Source organism: Bos mutus, unplaced genomic scaffold, assembly GCF_027580195.1.
Source record: "Bos mutus isolate GX-2022 unplaced genomic scaffold, NWIPB_WYAK_1.1 CTG260, whole genome shotgun sequence".
NCBI lineage: Eukaryota > Metazoa > Chordata > Mammalia > Artiodactyla > Bovidae > Bos > Bos mutus.
The window spans coordinates 26,708-47,013 of NW_027219762.1; the positions used below are offsets into that span (position 1 = coordinate 26,708).

Below are 20,306 nucleotides of genomic sequence, written 5' to 3' on the forward strand. Positions count from 1 at the left end.
ATTGAGAACTTTGATCTTTTCACTTAAAGGTAGCATTTAAAGGATTCTCTCTGGCATATCTAAATAACCAACATCACTCCACTTACGGTTTGGGGCCATTATTGAGTAAAATAAGGGTGACTTGGTCACAAGCTCTGTGACATCTCAACAGTCATTGTGGTAACCCAGTGACAAATGGGTGAGATGTGCAGGACTAAGTTCGATTCACATTTCTGGGCAGGAGGAAGCAGGATGGTGTGAGATTCCAATCCTACTCCTCAGAATGACATGCAATTTAAAACTTATGAGTTATGTATTTCTGGAGTTTTCCATTTAATATTTTCAGTGAACAACTGAGGGTTAACTGAAACCACAGAAAGTGACCCCTGAGATCAGAGGGGATGACCTTGTTCTGTGGTTGCCTTTAGGTGGAAAATACACTGGAAGGGGCCACTTGAAGCCAAAAGTGATTGTAAAATGGCCCATCTCTTCCTGTGTGAGGAAGCACAAGCACGACCACAACCCGAGACAAAGACCGCAGGGTCCAAACCCAGAGATGAGGATAATGATGATGCTGAGGTCATCTTTGTTGGAGTGCAGCATGTCAATGAGGATGCTGAAACTCTCTTTGTCAGAGTGATTTCAAGTTCAAAGCCAGTCATTTCTAACATTTTGAACAGAGTGACCAGGGATGCATCTTCAAGAAGAAAGAAGGGCCACGTGAGTCCAGATCCCTCCTGCACAATGCAACCTGCAAATCTCAGGACCCCAGCATCAGAACCAGTGGCTGTATCATTAGCTTCTCAGTCTGAATGGGGAGGAAAAAACAGTCCTGTTATTTTCGAGCCTTCATCTAAACCTGATTATAAAACGAGCTCTCTGGAAGCTGTGCTTCACAATTCAGAATTGCTCTCTCCGAGGCCTCATTGTCTATCTGGAGCTAGTCTCTCAATAGCAGGCAAGGATGAAAGTCCTCTTAATTCAAAGCAATGTCCCACTTCAGACGTAAAATGTAACAGTGGGAATCCCAAAAGACCCAAACTCGGCAATGGAATCCCAGGGGGACCTGCCTCCCCCATGGCCCCTGTAGGTATCTCTCCTACAAAGGACACGATTATGACCTTGGAAGGTCTCCTGACCTCACCGAGCCATGTTCACCGCGGGGCATCATTTTCACAGACTCACGCAAATGACCAGGCATGCTTCAGTCTTATGGATCCAGACAGAACATGTAGTTGGAGGGGCTGGAGAAAACGGACTTTTTGACTCTTGCAAGTCAGAGCAAGACTGTTGATCCCATGAAAGGAAATCTGATCATGTTACTTGATGACTTTTACTATGGACAGCATACAAGAGATGGGCAGTTAGAACAGAAGACTCACACAGTCTTTAAATGCCTCAGTTGCTTGAGAGTTCTAAAAAATGTCAAGTTTATGACCCATGTGAGGAACCATCTGGACCTGGAGAGGCAGAAGGGTGACAGCTGGGAAATCCACACTACCTGCCAGCACTGCCACCACCAGTTTCCCACCCTGTTCCAGTTGCAGTGTCACATTGAAAGTGTCCATGCTTCCCGGGAGCCCTCCACGGTCTGTTATATCTGTGAATTGTCCTTCAAAACAGATCAGGTTCTCTTATAGCACATGAAGGACAGTCACAAACCTGGCAAAATGCCCTATGTGTGCCGTGTTTGCAATTACAGACTGTCAGCCTTGGCCAATGTAGAGGTACGTTTTAGAATGTGGCATGGAAACATGAACAATTTGCTTTGTCTGTTTTGCTTCGAAATTTTCAAACTGGTGACATCCTTCATAAATCACACTTGGAGGCACTGAAATAAGAGGGTCTTTCCATATTCCAAGTGCTGGCTACAGTGTTTGAAAATGAAGGAAAAGACAGAGCACCAAACAAAGAATCATCAGTCTTTCAAAAAGCCAGAGCAATTGTGAGGGTTGCCTCCTGAAACAGAGGTCATGATCCAAACTTCAGTTCAGCTGGGACTGAGAGAGACAGCATCCATCATTGTGAGGAACACTGACTCCCAAGTGTCACCCAGAAAAACTACAAAGAAGATTGACTACAAACACAAAATATTCCAGACGTGTTGCAGCAAGGGATCTGGCTAAAAATTAAGTTCTACCCACCTCCAGAAATTCAAAAAGCCCTATTGAGGTTCAGCCAGCTGTACATAGAGACCCTGCCTGGCTTTTTTTGTTGTTCAGTTTCTCAGTCGTGTCTGACTCCCTGACCGACCCTATGAACTTCAGTATGCCAGGCTTCCCTGTCCATCACCATTTCCCAAGCTTGCTCAAACTCGTTCCGTTGGGTTGCTGATGCCATCCAACCATCGTGTCCTCTGTCACACCTTCTGCTCCTGCCTTCAATAGTTCCCAGTATCAGGTTTTTTTTTTTTTTTTTTTTTTTCCCAATGAGTTGACTCTTCCCATCAGGAGGCCAAAGTATTGGACTTTCAGCATCAGTTCTTCCACTGAATATTCAGGGTTGATTTCCCTTAGGATTGACTGGTTGGATCTCCTTGCAGTCCAAGGGACTCTCAAGAGTCTTGTCCAACATCACAGTTCAAAAGTGTCCAGTCTTTGGTGCTCAGGCTTCTTTATGGTCCAACTCTCACATCCATACATGACTACTGGAAGAACCATAGCCTTGACTCCACTGACCTTTGTTGGCAAAGTAATGTCTCTGCTTTTTTTAATATGCCATCTAGGTTTGTCACAGCTTTTTCCCAAGCAGCAAGCATCTTTTAAATTCGTGGCTGCAGTCACCATCTGCAGTGATTTTGGAGCTCAAGAAAATAAAGTCTGTCACTGATTCTTTGTTTCCTCGTCTATTTGCCATGAAGTGATGAGACCTTTGACTGTGTGGACCACAACAAACTCTGGAAAATTCTTAAAGAGATGGGAATACCAGACCATCTGACATGCCTTCTGAGAAATCTGTATGCAGGTCAAGAAGCAACAGTTAGAACTGGACATGGAACAAGAGACTGGTTCTGAATAGGGAAAGGAGTATGTCAAGATTGTGTACTGTTGCCCTACTTATTTAACTTATATGCAGAGTACATCATTAAAAATGCTGGGCTGGATGAAGCACAATCTGGAATCAAGATTTCTGGGAGAAATAGCGACAATCTCAGACATGCAGATGCTGCCACACTAATAACAGAAAATGAAGATCCTCTTGATGACAGGGAAAGAGGAGAGTGAAAAGGCAGGCTTAAAACTCAATATTCAAAAAATGAACATTGTGACATCTGGTCCCATCACTTCATGGCAAACAAATGGAGAAAAAGTGAAAATAACAGCAGATCTTATTTTCTTGAACTCCAAAATCACTGTGGATGGTGAATGTAACCACAAAATTAAAAGTAGCTAGCTCCTTGGAAGAAAAGCTATGACAAACATAGATAGCATTAAAAAAAAAAAGCAAAGGCATCACTCTGCTGACCAAAGTTGTTATAGTCAAAGCCACAGTGGCTCAGACAGTAAGGAATTCACTTGTAATGTGGGAGACCTGGGTTTGACCATGGGAAGGACATCTCTGTAGTCCAGTAGTAAGACTCAGTGCTCCCCAATTAGCGAGTCCAAATTCATTCCCTGGTCAGGGCATTAGATCCCACATACTGCTACTAAAAATACTGCATGTGAGAGTTAAAAATCCTGCCTCCCACATGCTACAGTGAAGACTGAAGAGTCCTTGTGCTGGAACTAAAACCAAGCACAGCCAAGTAAATGAATAAATATTTGAAAGAAAGAAAGAAAAAGATATGAGAATTCCCTGGTGGTTCAGTGGTTAGGACTTGATGCTTTCACTGCCAATGGCCAGGGTTCAACACCCTGGTTATGGAACTAAGATCCCACAGGTTCCGTGGCATGGCCAAACAAAAACCTAGAAAGATAAATACGGAGGAAATAACTCCCAAAGTTCGAAAATGAAGCAATATAACTTCACCCAGGCTGAGGATAGATTAAGGATTGCCAGGAACCCAAAGTGCAAAAGTGGCACCTCTGTAATTCACTACTGCTTCTAAGTCACTTCAGTCGTGTTTGACTCTGTGCAACCCCATAGGTCGCACAGCCCACCAGGTTCCCCCATCCCTGGGAACACTGGAGTGGGTTGCCATTTCCTTCTCCAATGCATGAAAGAGAAAAGTGAAAGTGAAGTCGCTCAGTCATGTCAGATTCTTAGGGATCCCATGGACTGCAGCCTACCAGGCTCCTCTGTCCATGGGGTTTTCCAGGCAAGAGTACTGGAGTGGGGTGCCATTACCTTCTCCATCTGTAACTCACAAGCTTCTTTAATATTGTGGTTTAGGCTCCTCCTACTCCTGCTTCTGAACCTGAATAACTTACTGGTCCTGAGAGAAATTGTTATGGGAAAAATAAAATATTTAAGCTGAATGATATTGAAAACAGAAAAATTTTGAGATGGAGATAAAGCAGTTTCATGTGTTAATGTGCATTACATTTGAAAAGAAGAAAGGTTGGCAAAACAATGATCTAAGTCAGTGCTATTCCCAGAAGTTTCTGCAGCAATAGAAAACTTTTAAATAATTGTTACATGTATGCCCTAATAAGGACAACCAGCTTTTCACATATATAAATGCATATGTTTCTCTTCTCTGAGGTTACCTGTTTATATCCTTTATCTGAATTTTCAGATGGAGTGTTCATCTGGTAGGATTTTTTTTTTTTTTTTTTTTTTGGCTTTGCTGTGAGGATTAAGGGATTTAGATCTTCAACCAGGGATGGAATCTCTGCCCCCTGCAGTGGAAGCACAAAGCCCTAACAACCAGATCACTAGGGAATTCTCAATGAATATGTTTTCTATGTCCTTGTCTAATATGCCACTTTGGAGATGTTAAAATGTAGCTAGTGTGACTGAGGTATTAAATCTTTGTGTGTGTTCAGCAGCTTCAGTCCTGTCTGACTCTTTGTGACCTCATCAGTGTAGCCTGCCAGGCTCCTCTCTCCATGGGATTACCCAGGCAATAATATGGGCAGGGGTCGCCATTTCCCTTTCCAGGGGATCTTCCTGAACCTGGGTGTCTTTTACATCTCCTGCATTGGGAGGCAAGTTCTTTACCACTAGCACCACCTGGGAAACCTCTTAAATCTTTACTTTAATTTAATTAAATTAATTTAAAATGAAAAGATATGGCTAGAAGAACCAGATCTTCCTTATAAATGAGTTTCAATTAATTTGTATACTCAGTAACTTGTGTTTCTCTTCTTAGATATTTTCCTCAAGATGAGAGTCCATGCCCCTCCCCAAGTGTAGGCTGGGTTTAGTGACTTGTTTCTAAAGAACAGAATATGTCAGAGGGAAGGAGATAACTTTATAGCAGAGGAACTAGTGGTAAGTCATATTGATAGTATGAATCCTTGATGGGAAGTGATAAGAAAGATATTTTGCCTTGGAGGTATAGTTCTAAAAATATATAAACCCCAGTGCAACCAGGAGAAACATATCAAACCCATATTGAGAGTCATTGTGCAAAATGCCTGTCCCTGAAGGACTCCTGAAAATTGTCAAAAGTCATGTAAAGCAAGGAAAGTTTAGGAAACTGCTATAGACCAGAGTAAACTAAGGGAGGTATCTGTAGCTTTTGGCTATATATCCTCATGCAGTTCAGTATCCTGTATGGGAATATGAAACTGGAAAAGAACATTTTTGGAAAAACTGGTAAAATTTGCATAAAACCTGGAACTTAGTTAAAGGTACCCTACTGAAAGATGCTGGAATAATTGTGAGGCTTAATGGAGGTCATTTCACAGATATATATTTTAGACATTGCAAGTATTTTGTCTACATCACACCCTCTTCATTTTGACTTCACTGGAATGGAAATCTAAAGTATGGTACACTTAACTGAATTGAAATCTTCAAATACAAAGGATCAATAATATTTATATTGTGTGATCTGACCATATGCAATCATGAGAAATTGACAAAGAAACATCTTTTAAAATGCCATTCATTTGGAAAATATCACTAACTACATTAATCCATAATATATATCTCCATGGAATTTTCAGGCAAGACTACTGGAGCAGATTGCATTATTTTTTTCCAGGGGAATCTTCCTGACCCAGGATCGAACCCAGGCCTCTTGTGTCTCCTGCATTGGCTGGAAAGTTCTTTACCAGTTGAGGTACCAGGGAAGCCCATACAATATATAATCTTTGTCTTAAGAAGAGAATATTAGGATATACTTGAAGTGAATGATAATGAACAAACTATGCAGCAAAAATTGTGAGACACAGTTAAAGTTGTATGGAGAAACGATGGAAACAGTGACAGACTTTATTTTCCTGGGGTCCAAAATGATTGTGGGTGGTGACTGCAGCCACGGAATTAAAAGATATTTGCCCCTTGGAAGAAAAAAAGCTATGACAAACCTGGACAGCATATTAAAACACAGAGACATTACTTTGCTGACAAAGTCCATCTGGTCACAGCTATGGTTTTTCCAGCAGTCATGTATGGATGTGACAGTTGGATCATAAAGAAGGCTGAGCAAAGAAAAGAATTGATGCTCTTGATCTGTGGTGTTGAGAAGACTCTTGAGAGTCCCTTGGACAGCAAGATTCAGCAGTCAATCGTAAAGGAAATCAACTCTGAATATTCACTGGAAGGACTGATGCTGAAGCTGAAGATCCAATAGTTTGGCCACCTGATGTGAAAAGCCAACTCATTGGAAAAGACCTTGATGCTGGGAAAGACTGAGGGCAGGAAGAAGTGGGCAGCAAAGGATGAGATGGTTGGATAGTATCACCAACTAAATGGACATGAGTCTGAGCAAACTCCAGGAGATAGTGAAGGACAGCGAAGCCTGGTGTGCTGCGTGCAGTGCATGGGGTTGCAAAGAGTCCTACATGATTGACGGACTGAACAACAACAACAACAAATTAAAGTAAACTTATAGTATTACATATAAGAGAAATGAGAGTTACAAATAACTATCTCAAAAAGTTGTAAAGATGCGCAACAGAACAAACTTATAGCGATAAGAAGGAATGCAATTAATAAAGAATGAAAAATGAATATAATAGAGAAGAAAATATTGTAACAAAACCAAGACTTTATTCCCCCATATGACTACTAGGAGACTTCCAGCAGAACAGAGCATTTTAAAAAGACTCTGTAAAGGGCCCAAAAAGAACTATTTTAGGCTTTGTGAATATGATCTTTGACGATTGATCAAGTTTTCAGTCATAGACAATAACCAAAGGAACTGGCAAGTCCCTGTTTCAACTTTAAGGACACCAAAAATTGAACTTCACACAATTTTCACGTCAGAAAATAATATGCTTTTCGGTTTTCCTCAGCCATTAAAAAGTGTAGGCTCTAAAAAAAAAAAAAAAAAAAAAAAGAAAAAGAAGTAAAGCTCATTCTCAGCTCACTAGGCTGCTGCTAAGTCGCTTCAGTCCCGTCTGACTCTGTGCGACCATAGACAGACAGCAGCCCACTAGGCTCCTCTGTCCCTGGGATTCTCCAGGCAGGAATACTGGAGTGGGTTGCCCTTCCCTTCTCCAATGCATGAAAGTGAAAAGTGAAAGTGAAATCGCTCAGTCGTGCCCGACTCTTAGCGACCGCATGCGCTGCAGCCTACCAGGCTCCTCCGTCCATGGGATTTTCCAGGCAAGAGTACTGGAGTGGGTTGCCGTTGTCTTCTCGGCTCAGCTCACTCTAGCTGTGCAAAATCGGGGGCAGGCTGCCCTGCATTGAGCAAAATGGAATTCCAAGAGAAGGGGCTTCAAGATCCAGGTGTACGGTCAAGTTTCTTAAGCAAGGGGCAGGTCACCCCTGAGGGCTGTGAGTGCTAGACACCATCATTGAAGTCCCCTGGTAGACTCGGAGGGAGGTCGTTCTCAGCCCTGTGCCCTGGCGACTGTGCAATCTATTTTTTTTTTTCCCCTTTGGTGAGCTGCGCAATCTTGACAGACCCAAGACACTTCAGATTCAGGTTCAGCCTGACTACGCCCCAGCAGTTGCCTCCAGGGGGCCGCGCGCGCGCGCATGCGCGGAACTCGCCTAGCGGCCAATCCGATTGCAGGCGTCAACACCTGGCAACCAATCATCCTTGGCAGTGGACACGCCGGCAGTTGAAGCGGCGTCCCAGGCCTGAGGAGGCGTTGTTCCCTCGGGCCTGCCTCCTCAGACTTAACCCAGGGACTGTTTAGGTGCAGGTGAGCTGCCGGCAGTTCTGGCATCGCCCCACGGGGCCGGTAAGGACTGGGGCCTGGTGCGCCAAAGCGGTGCCGGAGTGCCCAGGGAAGGGTTTCTCAGATCCCCAATCTGGCGGGGGCCTTGCTCGGGCGGGACGGCCTCTGAGGGCCCACGGGCCCTCAGGAGGGAGGTTTGAGCCCCGGGCCTACAGGCCCCAGGCCCCTTTCAGCCCCTCTCCCTCTCTAGTCTGGGTGGGAGCAGCTCTCCAGCAGCCTTCCTGTCCTAGGGGTGGGACGAGCCAGCTCTCGGAAAGGGCCTGTCATGCCCCCAGCCCCCCGCCCCTCCCAGGTCTCCTGTGGAACTTAATATATTTAAACACACACACATACACAAATCTTCGTGGGTTGGGGTTTATGACAGGGGCCCAACCCGGTTCTGCAACCAGACACAGTCAGGCGGGGGCAAGCAAAAAAAAAAAAAAAAAAAAAAATCAATCTAGTGGCCTCTCCACTGCCTTTGGCGCTTTGGTCGTTTTCCTGTTTGCTCTGCCTCTCCTCGGACTCCCAGGGCTGCCCCTGTCCCTGGGGGGCCCCGAGATTCAGGCCTTTGGTTCGGAAAGGTGGCAGATGAGGTATTTGTTTGTTTGTTTGTTTGTTTGTTTGTTACTGAGAGAAGGGAGGTGGGAGGAAGAAGCTCAGGGAAGAGGAGTTCAATCACTTGCTCTGGTTGAGTGTGAGACACCTGGTCAGCATCTGTAGGGTAGGACCAGGTAGGGCCTGGGGGATAGAATGTTTCAGGAAGAGGTGACTCACCCTGACCTTTCCCTCTGCCCGACCCCAGGATGTGACCTTCTCCTGCCTGGGAAGGGCACTCAGGTTTTCAATGTGCCCCTGAGGTAAGGTGACAGACATTTTTACAATAAGGAACAAAGTTGTGTCTTTCTTGCCTTCCGTTTTTCTCCTTTCATTCATGGGCTGACATGTTGCTGTGGAGAGAGAGTTCTCCTGGGGATTAGCTGACCCTGATTGCGGGTGGTGACTTCAGGGCAATCATGGTTTCAGGTCACTCTGAAGCTCTCTGAGTTGAAACATTAAAAGCAGGCAGGGAGGCTACTGGCTTGCTTTCTCCTGCATTCTTGAAAGAAAAAAAAAGTAAGAGCACCATGGGTTTTAAGCTGTGTAGAGCTGACTCCTACCACTTGGTGAGGCTAAAATGGGGCAATGCACATATCCTAAGGTTTTAGCTACAAAAGCAAAGTAATGAAGGTATGGGAATTCCCTTGTGGCCTGGAGATTAGGATTCTTGGCTTTCACTGCAGTGGTCTGGATTTAATTTCTGGTCAGGGAACTGGGACCCCACAAGCCAAGCAGCGTGGCCAAATGAATAAAGTGGTTCATTCAGAGAAAATGTGTTGTGATTTAACATGTTTACATGGGATTACTTGCTCATTTTTGCACCTGTAAGAGCTTTATTTCATTAAGTAATTGAACTCCACTGGATGGGGGTGGGGGAGCATCTGAGTTCATTTCATGCCAGTAAACAAGATGATAGGTAGCTTTATGCCCAGCAACTTGTGCCTACAGCTCTGTTGCATAGTTATCTATTGCTGGTACAGCTTTGAACTTGACAGCATGTTTGGTTTTGGTCACAACATGTGGCTTCATAGGATATTAGTTCCCCAACCAGGGATCGAACACAGGATCCTGGCAGTGAGAGGGCTGAGTCCTAATCAAACCACTGGACTGCCAGGCAACTCCTGTTTTTAGGTGTTTTGGTTTGTTTTGTGTTTTTTAAGTTTTACCATATTTATAGGAGAACTCTTCTGTGTGTAAGTATGATGTGAATGATATTATACCTCGAACTGTTTGTGTTGTACATATTATCTCAAAATTGAATAGTTTGAAAAAACTTACACTTGATATCTATTGGTCTAGAATCCAGTTGGGTAGTTTAGCCTCAGGGTCCCTCCTGAGGTGGTAGTCAAGCTTTTATCTGGTTTGGCAACCTCTGAAAACTTGGCTTATTGAATGTAAGTTCTCTCACTTGGCTGTACTCATGAGGCCTCAGTTCCTCCTTCTGTGGGCCTCAAGGGGGGCTGCTCGTGTGGAGGCTGCTGTCTTTTCCCAGAATGAGTGATTCAGGAAAGAACTTGCACCCACGATAAAGTGCAGTCTTTTTTTCAGACGTTACACATCTTCACTTCTGTATTTGCTTAGTCTCACAGGTCAACCCTGTGATAGTTTGAGAGAGAACTACATAGGGGTGGGAATATCAGGAGATGTGATTCACAGGGTCATCTTGAAGGCTGGCGACCATACCCATTAATCCACCATGACAGCCTTTCTGCATATGATCTCAGTCTTGTTACTGTGAGCAAATTATTTGGCTTGTGTTCACTTCTTGTGTGCTGCTGCTTCTGCTGCTAAGTCACTTCAGTCATGTCTGACTCTGTGCAATCCCATAGACAGCAGCCCACCAGGGTCCCCCAGCCCTGGGATTCTCCAGGCAAGAACACTGGAGTGGGTTGGCATTTCCTTCTCCAATTCCTGAGAGTGAAAAGTGAAAGTGAAGTCTCTTAGCCCTGTCTGACTCTTCGAAAACCCCAGGACTGTGGCCTACCAGGCTCCTCCGTCCATGGGATTTTCCAGGCAAGAGTACTGGTGTGGGTTGCCATTTTCTACTCAATTCTTGTTTATTCAGTGATATTCTAGCAAGTCTCTTCTTTGTCCTGGATTAAGTTTTCTGTTTCTCTGGACGGTTCCCATCAGCAAACAGACTGACTATAATGTCACCTCTCGTTAAAAATCTGTCTTTTGTGACACATCCTGCTTCTTTTTTTTTTTATTTTATGTTTTTTTCTTATTATGGACTTCTGCAGAGTTGTTTGTAGAATTTTTTATCTCCATTTCTCTCATTTTCCTTTAAATCCACTCTTGTCAAGGTCACCAGTGAATTCCAAATGTTTAACTCAGTGGTCATTTTTTTTTTTTTTTTTTTTTAAAAATTTTTTTATTATTATTATTATTTTAAATTTACAATATATTTATTGGTTTTGCCATATCAACATGAACCCACCATGGGTGTACACGTATTCCCCATCCTGAACCCTCCTCCCACCTCCCACCCCATACCATTCCTCTGGGTCATCCCAGTGCAGCAGCCCCAAGCCTCCTGTATCCTGCATTCAACCTGGACTGGCGATTCATTTCAAATATGATATTATACATGTTTTAATGCCATTCTCCCAAAATTCTCCCCTCCCTCTCCCACAGAGTCCAAAAAACACTACTCTATACATCTGTGTCTCTTTTGCTGTCTTGCATACAGTGTTGTTGTTACCATCATTCTAAATTCCATATATATGTGTTAGTATACTGTATTGGTGTTTTTCTTTCTGGCTTACTTCAGTCTTTATAATAGGCTCCAGTTTAATTCACCTCATTAGAACTGATTCAAATGTATTCTTTTAAATGGCTGAGTAATACTCCATTGTTTATACATACCATAGCTTTCTGATCCATTCATCTGCTGATGGTCATCTAGGTTGCTTCCATGTCCTGGCTATTATAAACAGTGCTTTGATGAACATTGGGATACACATGTCTCTTTCAATTCTGGTTTCCTCAGTGTGTGTGCCCAGCAGTGGGATCACTGGGTTGTATGGCAGTTCTATTTCCAGGTTTTTTTTTTTTTTTTTTTTTTTTTAAGGAATCTCCACACTGTTCTCCATAGTGGCTGTATTAATTTGCATTCCCATCAATAGTGTAAGAGGGTTCCCTTTTCTCCACACCCTCTCCAGCATGTATTGCTTGTAGACTTTTGAATTGCAGTCATTCTGACTGGCATAACATGGTACCTCATTGTGGATTTTGATTTGCATTTGTCTGATAATGAGTGATTGTTGAGCATTTTTTCATGTGTTTGTTAGCCATCTGTATGTCTTCTTTGGAGAAATGTATATTTAGTTCTTTGGCCCATTTTTTGATTGGGTTGTTTATTTTTCTGGAATTGAGCTGCAGGAGTTGCTTGTATATTTTTGAGATTAGCTGTTTTTCAGTTGCTACATTTGCTATTATTTTCTCCCATTCTGAAGCCTGTCTTTTCACCTTCCTAATAGTTCCTTTGTGGTGCAGAAGCTTTTACGTTTAATTAGGTCCCATTTGTTTATTTTTGCTGTTATTTCCAATACTCTGGGAGGTGGGTCATAGAGGATCCTGCTATGATGTATGTCGGAGAGTGTTTTGCCTATGTTCTCCTCTAGGAGTTTTATCATTTCTGGTCTTATGTTTAGATCTTTAATCCATTTTGAGTTTATTTTTGTGTATGGTGTTAAAAAGTGTTCTGCTACTGCTGCTAAGTCACTTCAGTCGTGTCCGACTCTGTGCGACCCCATAGACGACAGCCCACCAAGCTCCACAGGCCCTGGGATTCTCCAGGCAAGAACACTGGAGTTGGTTGCCATTTTCTTCTCCAGTGCATGAAAGTGAAAAGTGAAAGTGAAATCACTCAGTCATGGCTGACCCTTAGCGACCCCATGAACTGCAGCCTTCCAGGCTCCTCTGTCCATGGTATTTTCCAGGCAAGAGTACTGGAGTCAGGTGCCATTGCCTTCTCCAAAAAGTGTTCTGCTTTCATTCTTTTACAAGTGATTGACAAGTTTTCCAGCACCACTTGTTAAAGAGATCGTCTTTTCTCCATTGTATATTCTTGCCTCCTTTGTCAAAGATAAGGTGTCCATAGGTGTGTGGGTTTACCTCTGGGCTTTTTTTTTTTTTTTCCATTGATCTATATTTCTGTCTCTGTGCCAGTACCATATTGTCTTGATGATTGTGGCTTTGTAGTAGAGCCTGAGGTTGTTATTTTATTTAATTTATTGGCAGCCTTTATTAGAGCAGTTCATTTCCTCCTCCCTGAAAAAAAAAAAAAAATGTTTCATTTGGATTATAGAATGCTTGTCTTTCCTGCTTCTCTTCTATGTACAGTTCTTCCAGATACAATGTGTGACCTTTGTGTCTGGCTTTATTCAGATGCCATGTTTTCTTTTCAAATATTTATTTATCTAGCTATGTGGCATGTGGGATCTTAGTTCCTAGCCCAGGGATGGAACCTGTGCAGAGTCTTAAACACTGGATCTCCAGGAAAGTCCCCTAGTTTGTGTATTTTCAAGATTCATCCATTTCTTGGCTGTAGCATTTTTTTTTTTTTTTTTTATGGCTGAATATGGTATATCAATATGGTATGTGGCTTACCTGTAGTCCATTGTGAGCATATACCACCATTTATTTATCCATTCATCAACTAATGGATAATATTTGGATGGTGTATTCTTTGTGGCTATTGTGAATAATGTTGCTGTGAACACTGTTTTTGCATGGACTCAACATTTTCATTTTTTATGGATATATACAAAAGAGTGAAATTTCTGGATCATATGGCTACTCTATATTAATTTTTGAGGTACTGACAAACCACTTTTCCAAAGTGATTGTACTATTTTACAGCAATTACATCAACAATATATGAAGATTCCTTTTCTCCACATCCTCTGCAGCACTTGTTATTATTCCTCTTTTTGATTACAGCCAACCTAATGGTAGGAGAAGGCAATGGCACCCCACTCCAGTACTCTTGCCTGGAAAATCCCATGGATGGAGTAGCCTGGTGGGCTACAGTCCATGGGGTCACTAAGAGTCAGACACGGCTGAGCGACTTCACTTTCACTTTTCACTTTCATGCATCGGAGAAGGAAATGACAACCCGCTCAAGTGTTCTTACCTGGAGAATCCCAGGGACAGGGGAGCCTGGTGGGCTGCCGTCTATGGGGTCGCACAGAGTCAGACAGGACTGAAGCGACTTAGCAGCAGCAGCAACCTAATAGGTGTGAAGTAGTATCTCACTGAGACTGATTTACATTTTGTTACGGGCTTCCTTGGTGGCTCAGAAGGTAAGATGTCTGCCTGCAATGCAGGAGACCTGGGTTCGATTCCTGGGTTGGGAAGATCCTCTGGAGAAGGAAATGACAATCCACTCCAGCATTCTTGCCTGGAAAATCCCATGGATGGAGGAGCGTTATAGGCTACCATCCATGGGGTCGCAAAGAGTCGGACATGACTGAGTGACTTCACTTTCTTTCACTTTCAATCATGTTAAGCAGTATTTTTTGTGATTGTTGGCCATTTGCATATCATATTTGGTGAAAAGTCCATTCAAATTATTTTCCTGGTTGTTAGATTTTTTTTTTTAATTGTTGTAAAAAAACCAAACATCTAACTTAAATTTTTACCATTTTAACCATTTTTACGTGCTAAGTATTTCACACAATTTCATCAGCCTTTTTGGAGAAAGAAATGGCAGCCCACTCCAGTATTCTTGCCTGGAGAATCCCATCGACAAAGGAGCCTGGTGGGCTACAGTCCATGGGGACACAATGAGTCATACACGACTGAGCAACTCACACAAGTAACACACACACACACACACACACACACACACAGAGTCACAGTGTTGTTTTTTTTTTGTTGTTGTTGTTTTTTTTAGCTGTTCTATGCAGCTTAAATGACAGTTTCCTGGTTGAGAATCATACCCAGGCCCCTGATAGGAAAGTTTGGAGTCCTAACCTCTGAAATATCATGGAATTCCTTATCACATTGCTATGAAATAGATCTCTACACCTTTTCATCTTGCAAAATTGAAACTCTGTACCCATCACCTGTCCCATTAAACAACAACTCCTCTTTTCTTCCCTGTTTCCATGGACCCTGGACTCCATCATTCCACTTTGTTCCTTTCTATTGCTTGACTATATTAGATATTTCGTATAAGTGGAAACATACACTTTTGTCTTTTTTATGACTGGCTTATTTCCTTTGGCTTGATGTCTTAAGTGATCATGAAGTTGTAGCTTGGGGCAGAATTTCCTTTATATGGCTTAATAATGTTCCATTATATGTATGTATCACATTTGATAGATGTTTAGATGCTTCCACCTCTTAGTTGTTGTGATTAGTGCTGCTTTGAGCATGGCTATGCAAATATCTCAAGACCCCATGTTAACTTCTTTTGAATTTATATTCAGAAGTGGAATTGATGAATCATGTGGTAGTTCTATTTTTAATTTTTTGAGGAGGCTTTAGACTGTTTTCTGTAGCAGTTGCACCATTTTAAAATCTATCCATAACACACAAGGTCCAGTTTTCTGTACATACCAAGAGTTTTTTCCTTTCCTTTCTTTTCCCTTTTACCTTTCCTTTCCTTCATATGTAAACACACACACATGCACGAACAATTTTTTTCATATCCTTTCCCATTACTGTTTATCACAAATTATGAATATAGTTCCTTGTGCTACACAGTAGGATCTTTTTTTATCTATTCTATATATTAACATTATAGTTTGCATCTGCTAGTCACCAGCTCCCAATCTGCCTGCCTCCCCACCCTTCCTCTCTTGGTAATCACATAGTCTGCTCACTATGTCTGTGAGTCTGTTTCTGTTTCACAGATAAGTTCATTTGTGTTATAGTTTATAGTCCATATGTAAGTGATACCATATGATATTTCTTCTTTTCTTTCTGACATCCTATTATTATTTTTAATGCTAATGTAGAGTCAAGTGTTTACTTGACTTCATTTTCAGAACATTTGTTGCTACTGTATAGAAATGTGATTGACTTTTAAAATATTTATCTTATATTCTTCAAGCTTTTTATTAATTCTAATACCTGTGGTTTCTTTGGGATTTTCTATATATAAAAGTATGGTATCTCCAATATACTTTGACTTTTTCCTTTCCATTCTGAAGGCTGTTTTTTTGTTTGTTTGTTTGTTTTAAGCAACAACAACAATTCCTTTTTCTTACCTGATTGCTCTGGTTATAGAACTGCCAGTATAATATTGAACCAAAGTGTGGAATAGACTTCCTTATGTTGTTCCCAATCTTATAGGGAAAGCTTTCAGTGTTTCATTATTAAGTATGATTTAGCTGTGGGTCGTTTATAGGTACCCTTTGAGAAAGTTCTCTTCTGTTCTTAGTTATTAAGTGGTTTACTTTAACCCCTATTATGAAAAGGTGCTAGATTCAGGGAAATGCTTTTTCTGCAGGCAGATGTGTTTTTTGTCCTTTATTGTGTTAAAATGGCATAATGTCGATTGACTTTCATATAATGAACCAACTTTGCATACCTCCATAAATCCCACGTGATCATGGTATATAATCTTTTTTATATGTTGTTAGGTTTTGTTTGCAAGTATTTTGTTGAGGACTCTTGCATCTGTATTCATACAGAATATGTGTGTGTGTGTGTGTGTGTGTGTGTGTTTGATGTCTCTGTCTGATATTGGTATTAGAGAAATACTGTCATGACTTTGCCTGATATGTGGGGAAGAGAAATGTGGAATGAAGGATGAAGCATTGTTGGATTTAAGTTTAGTCAGGATTAGAGGGAGAAATTTAGGATGTATAAGTGTGGCTTTGGGGGTGAGATTATCAAGAGAGTTCATTCTCAATTTTCTAGGCCTGTGTTAAGTGCTTGACATTGAATTATGCTGTTTGTTAACTGTGTATAGATACTTTATATTTGAATTTGCTACCTATTTTCTGTATTAACATTTATGAAATTAGTATGTGTGAATCAGTTGTAATGTGCATTTAAGATAACTTTTTTTCCAATTTTACTACAAAACAAGATGCCATTAAATAGCTGACGCTTTTTAAAAAGAGCTTAACCTTAAGTCTAAGAAATAAGCATGTTTGTCTTTAAGGTGCGGAAACACATTTAAAAGTTATAAATTTGCCCAAAAAGATGCAGCTGGTGTGTGATTAACTTAGAATTCCAGCTTAATCTTCTTTGACTCCAAAGTCCATGTTTCTAAACACTGTACAATAGTGCAGTTGTAAAAATACTCGTGCTTTACATGTGATTTCTCCTAATGATCAGTGGTGGTATTCTGTTTTTTTTTTTTTTTTTTTTTTTTTTTTAATTAGAAGAGATTAAAATCAACATGGAACAAAGCTATTATTCTTGAGTCATGTAGACTTGTAGTCATAGGTTATTCATCTTTCATTTAGTCTCTTTGATGCTCAGTATCTTTATTTGTAAGATAAGGGTGTTTATAACTACCATAGAGTTTTGGAGATAACCAAATAGCACATTTTTCTGTACTTAACTAATATGTAGTATATTTATACCTAGGTGGCAGTTTATTTAAAGGAAGCACTGGGACTTGTGGTCACACCCTCCAAGAACAAAAAAGTATTTAAAATATGGAACCACCATGGATGTCATGTGAAGAAGAACAAGAGCCAGAACCACAGAAAAGTGAGGGAGAAACCAAACTAGTAAATGATGAAGATGCTGAACTCATCTTGGTTGGAGTGGAACATGTACATGAGGATGATGATGTGATCTTTGTTGGGATGACCTCAAATTCAAAACCAGTCATTTCAAACATACTGAACAGAGTTACCCCAGGTTCTTGTTCAAGGAGAAATAGGTATGGTCACTTCAGGAAAGATAATGCTCAGAAATTACAGCCTGTTAGTCATGTGACTCCTACATCAGAAGCAAAGACTGTCTTGCCACTTTCTGTCTCTGAATCAAGATCAACAGATAGTCCTATTATTATTGAGCCTTTGTCCAAAGCGGATTCTAAAAATATTTCACCACAAATAGTGCCTAATAGCTTTTCAGAGTTATGTTCTCCTTTGATTACCTTCACAAGTTCATTGCAGCATCCAGTAGAAACAGCAGTTTCTGCAGGAGATATGGATAAAAGTCCTCGTGTATCAAAGCGAGTTTCCACTTCTGAAACAAATAGCACAAGTCCCAAAAGGCCTACACTCAGTGATGGAGTTATAGGAGAACATTCTTTAGCTTTGTCCCTTTCAGGTACTTTTCATACAGTGACTACTCAGCAAAGCACACCAGACAGTGTTCATAACTCATTAAGCCATGTTCAGAGTGGAGAACCTTGTCCAACAGCTTTTCCAAAGGACAATGTTCATTGCAAGCCTGTAAGTCCTTTAGGGGGAAATGTATTGACAAAAACTGACTTTCCAAGTGTATCAAGTCAAAATAAGTTTGCTGATCCCACAGAAGGCAATCTGATTGTGTTACTTCGTGACTTCTACTATGGACAGCATATAGGAGATGGGCAGCCAGAACCAAAAACTCACACAGCCTTTAAATGCCACAGCTGCTTGAAGGTTCTAAAAAATGTTGAGTTTATGAATCACATGAAGCACCATTTGGAACTTGAGAGGCTGAGAGGTGACAGCTGGAAATACCACACCACCTGCCAGCACTGCCACCGCCAGTTTCCTACGCCCTTCCAGCTGCAGTGTCATATTGAAAGTGTCCACACTTCCCAGGAGCCCTGCACAGTCTGTAAAATCTGTGAATTGTCCTTTGAGGCAGATCAGATTCTCTTACAGCACATGAAAGATAATCATAAGCCTGGTGAAATGCCCTATGTATGCCAGGTTTGCAGTTACAGATCATCATTCTTTGCAGATGTGGATGCACATTTCAGAGCATACCATGGTAACACTAAGAATTTACTTTGCCCCTTTTGTCTCCAAATTTTTAAAACTGAAGCACTATACATATGTCATTATAGACAGCACTGGGCAAAGAGTTTTCACCAGTGTTCCAAATGTCGGCTACAATTTTTAACTTGTAAAGAGAAAAGGGAGCACAAGACCCAGTGTCATCAAATGTTTAAGAAGCCTAAGCAGCTAGAAGGATTACCTCCTGAAACAAAAGTTGTTATTCAGGTATCACTGGAACCCCTTCAACCAGGATTGGTGGAAGTAGCATCCATTACTGTGAACGCATCTGATTCTGAACCATCACCCCCCAAATCTAAAAGTAGGAGGTCAAAAAAACCCAGTTAATTCTACTTTAAGTAAGTCTGAAGCAAGTATTTCAAAGTTATAAACTCCATTAAAAACAAAAAATTCAACTATAGCATGATTCAATAATAAATACAGAGAAACCAATGCGTAATTTATGTGTTTTTGTTTTAAATACATGAAGTATAGTTTTGTTTGAATATTGAGATGTTATTTAAAAATATATTACCTGTTTTTCATACAGTTGTCTTACTAAAAAAAAAAAGTGTGTGTGTGTGTGTGTGTGAGAGAGAGAGAGAGAGCGAGAGAGGTGGCAAAAGGAAAAGTAACAGCCTATTTTGGTATTTCATGTTATTTGTAAGTTCGAAAGCTCTGCTATACGTATAATCTGTAGAGTGTTTTAGCAACGTAATTTTCAACTGTTTTCATGCCTTGACTATCTCAATATTAACTATATAGCCAGATTGGAATGGCTTTGTTATTGTATGTTCCCTTGTGCTGCTGAACTCTCCGAAGTGCCTCTGTTGTGCTGATCTAAGATAACCTGGCTCCAAAAGCCTGGTGTGGAGAAGTTGATGGAGAAGCTATGATGTGAGTTGGGACCAGACATGGGATTTAGTCAGTGGAGAGCTGTGGCTTCTTGTCCCATTGGAGGAAGAGGTATGCATTCCCTCCAGGCATGGAGCCAAGGCAGAAGGAACACTGTCTCAGAGTATCTTTACCTAGCCCAGGGACATCTCAAGGAAGCCAACCATTTAAATGCCTGTGTTTGGTGAGAGGCCCCTGCAAGCATCAAGCAGGCCCTGTGTTATCATTGACTGCAGTTGGGGAAGCAGAGATAGTTAATAGAATGAGGCATGGTTCCTGTGGACCTCCTGTTGAGTGATCAAAAGGGGAATTTTGATTCATTCCATCCCCTTTCCCATTTGGGTAGCCTTTAGTCACAGTGAAGTAGCCATATCTGTCTCAGTCACAAAAGTAAAGCAAGTTAAGATTCCCAAGTAAAAAAGCCTTGACATCCAGTTTGATTTGTACTGGACCCATAGTTTTAACTGAAAAGGATCAAACACAGGGAATCTGTTCAGTTTATGAATTGGGCTAAATTTAGTTCTCTTACCCTTAAGCTACAATGGAGTTGTCTGAGAATAGTAAATGTAGTGGATACGAAGGGTCCAGGGTGATTAAACCCTCTATAGAACTTTTCCTTACCTTTTCCAGTTACATGTATCTTACCCTAGTTGAACATGTGAAGATTTCAGTTTTGTATCTTATCTTGCCTTGAACA

General features: G+C 41.3%; 1 protein-coding gene and 1 pseudogene across 1 annotated transcript; both read left to right on the forward strand.

Annotated features, from left to right (window-relative positions):
- Positions 1 to 456: 456 nt before the first annotated feature.
- Positions 457 to 2,105, forward strand: LOC138986921 (zinc finger protein 280A-like; annotated as a pseudogene).
- A 15,326-nt stretch (positions 2,106 to 17,431) lies between these two features.
- LOC138986920 (zinc finger protein 280B-like) lies at positions 17,432 to 19,091 on the forward strand. Its single transcript, XM_070366910.1, has one exon. It carries the CDS (start codon positions 17,432 to 17,434, stop codon positions 19,061 to 19,063), a length of 1,632 nt encoding a protein of 543 aa, XP_070223011.1. The 3' UTR covers positions 19,064 to 19,091.
- The last annotated feature ends 1,215 nt before the right edge of the window (positions 19,092 to 20,306 follow it).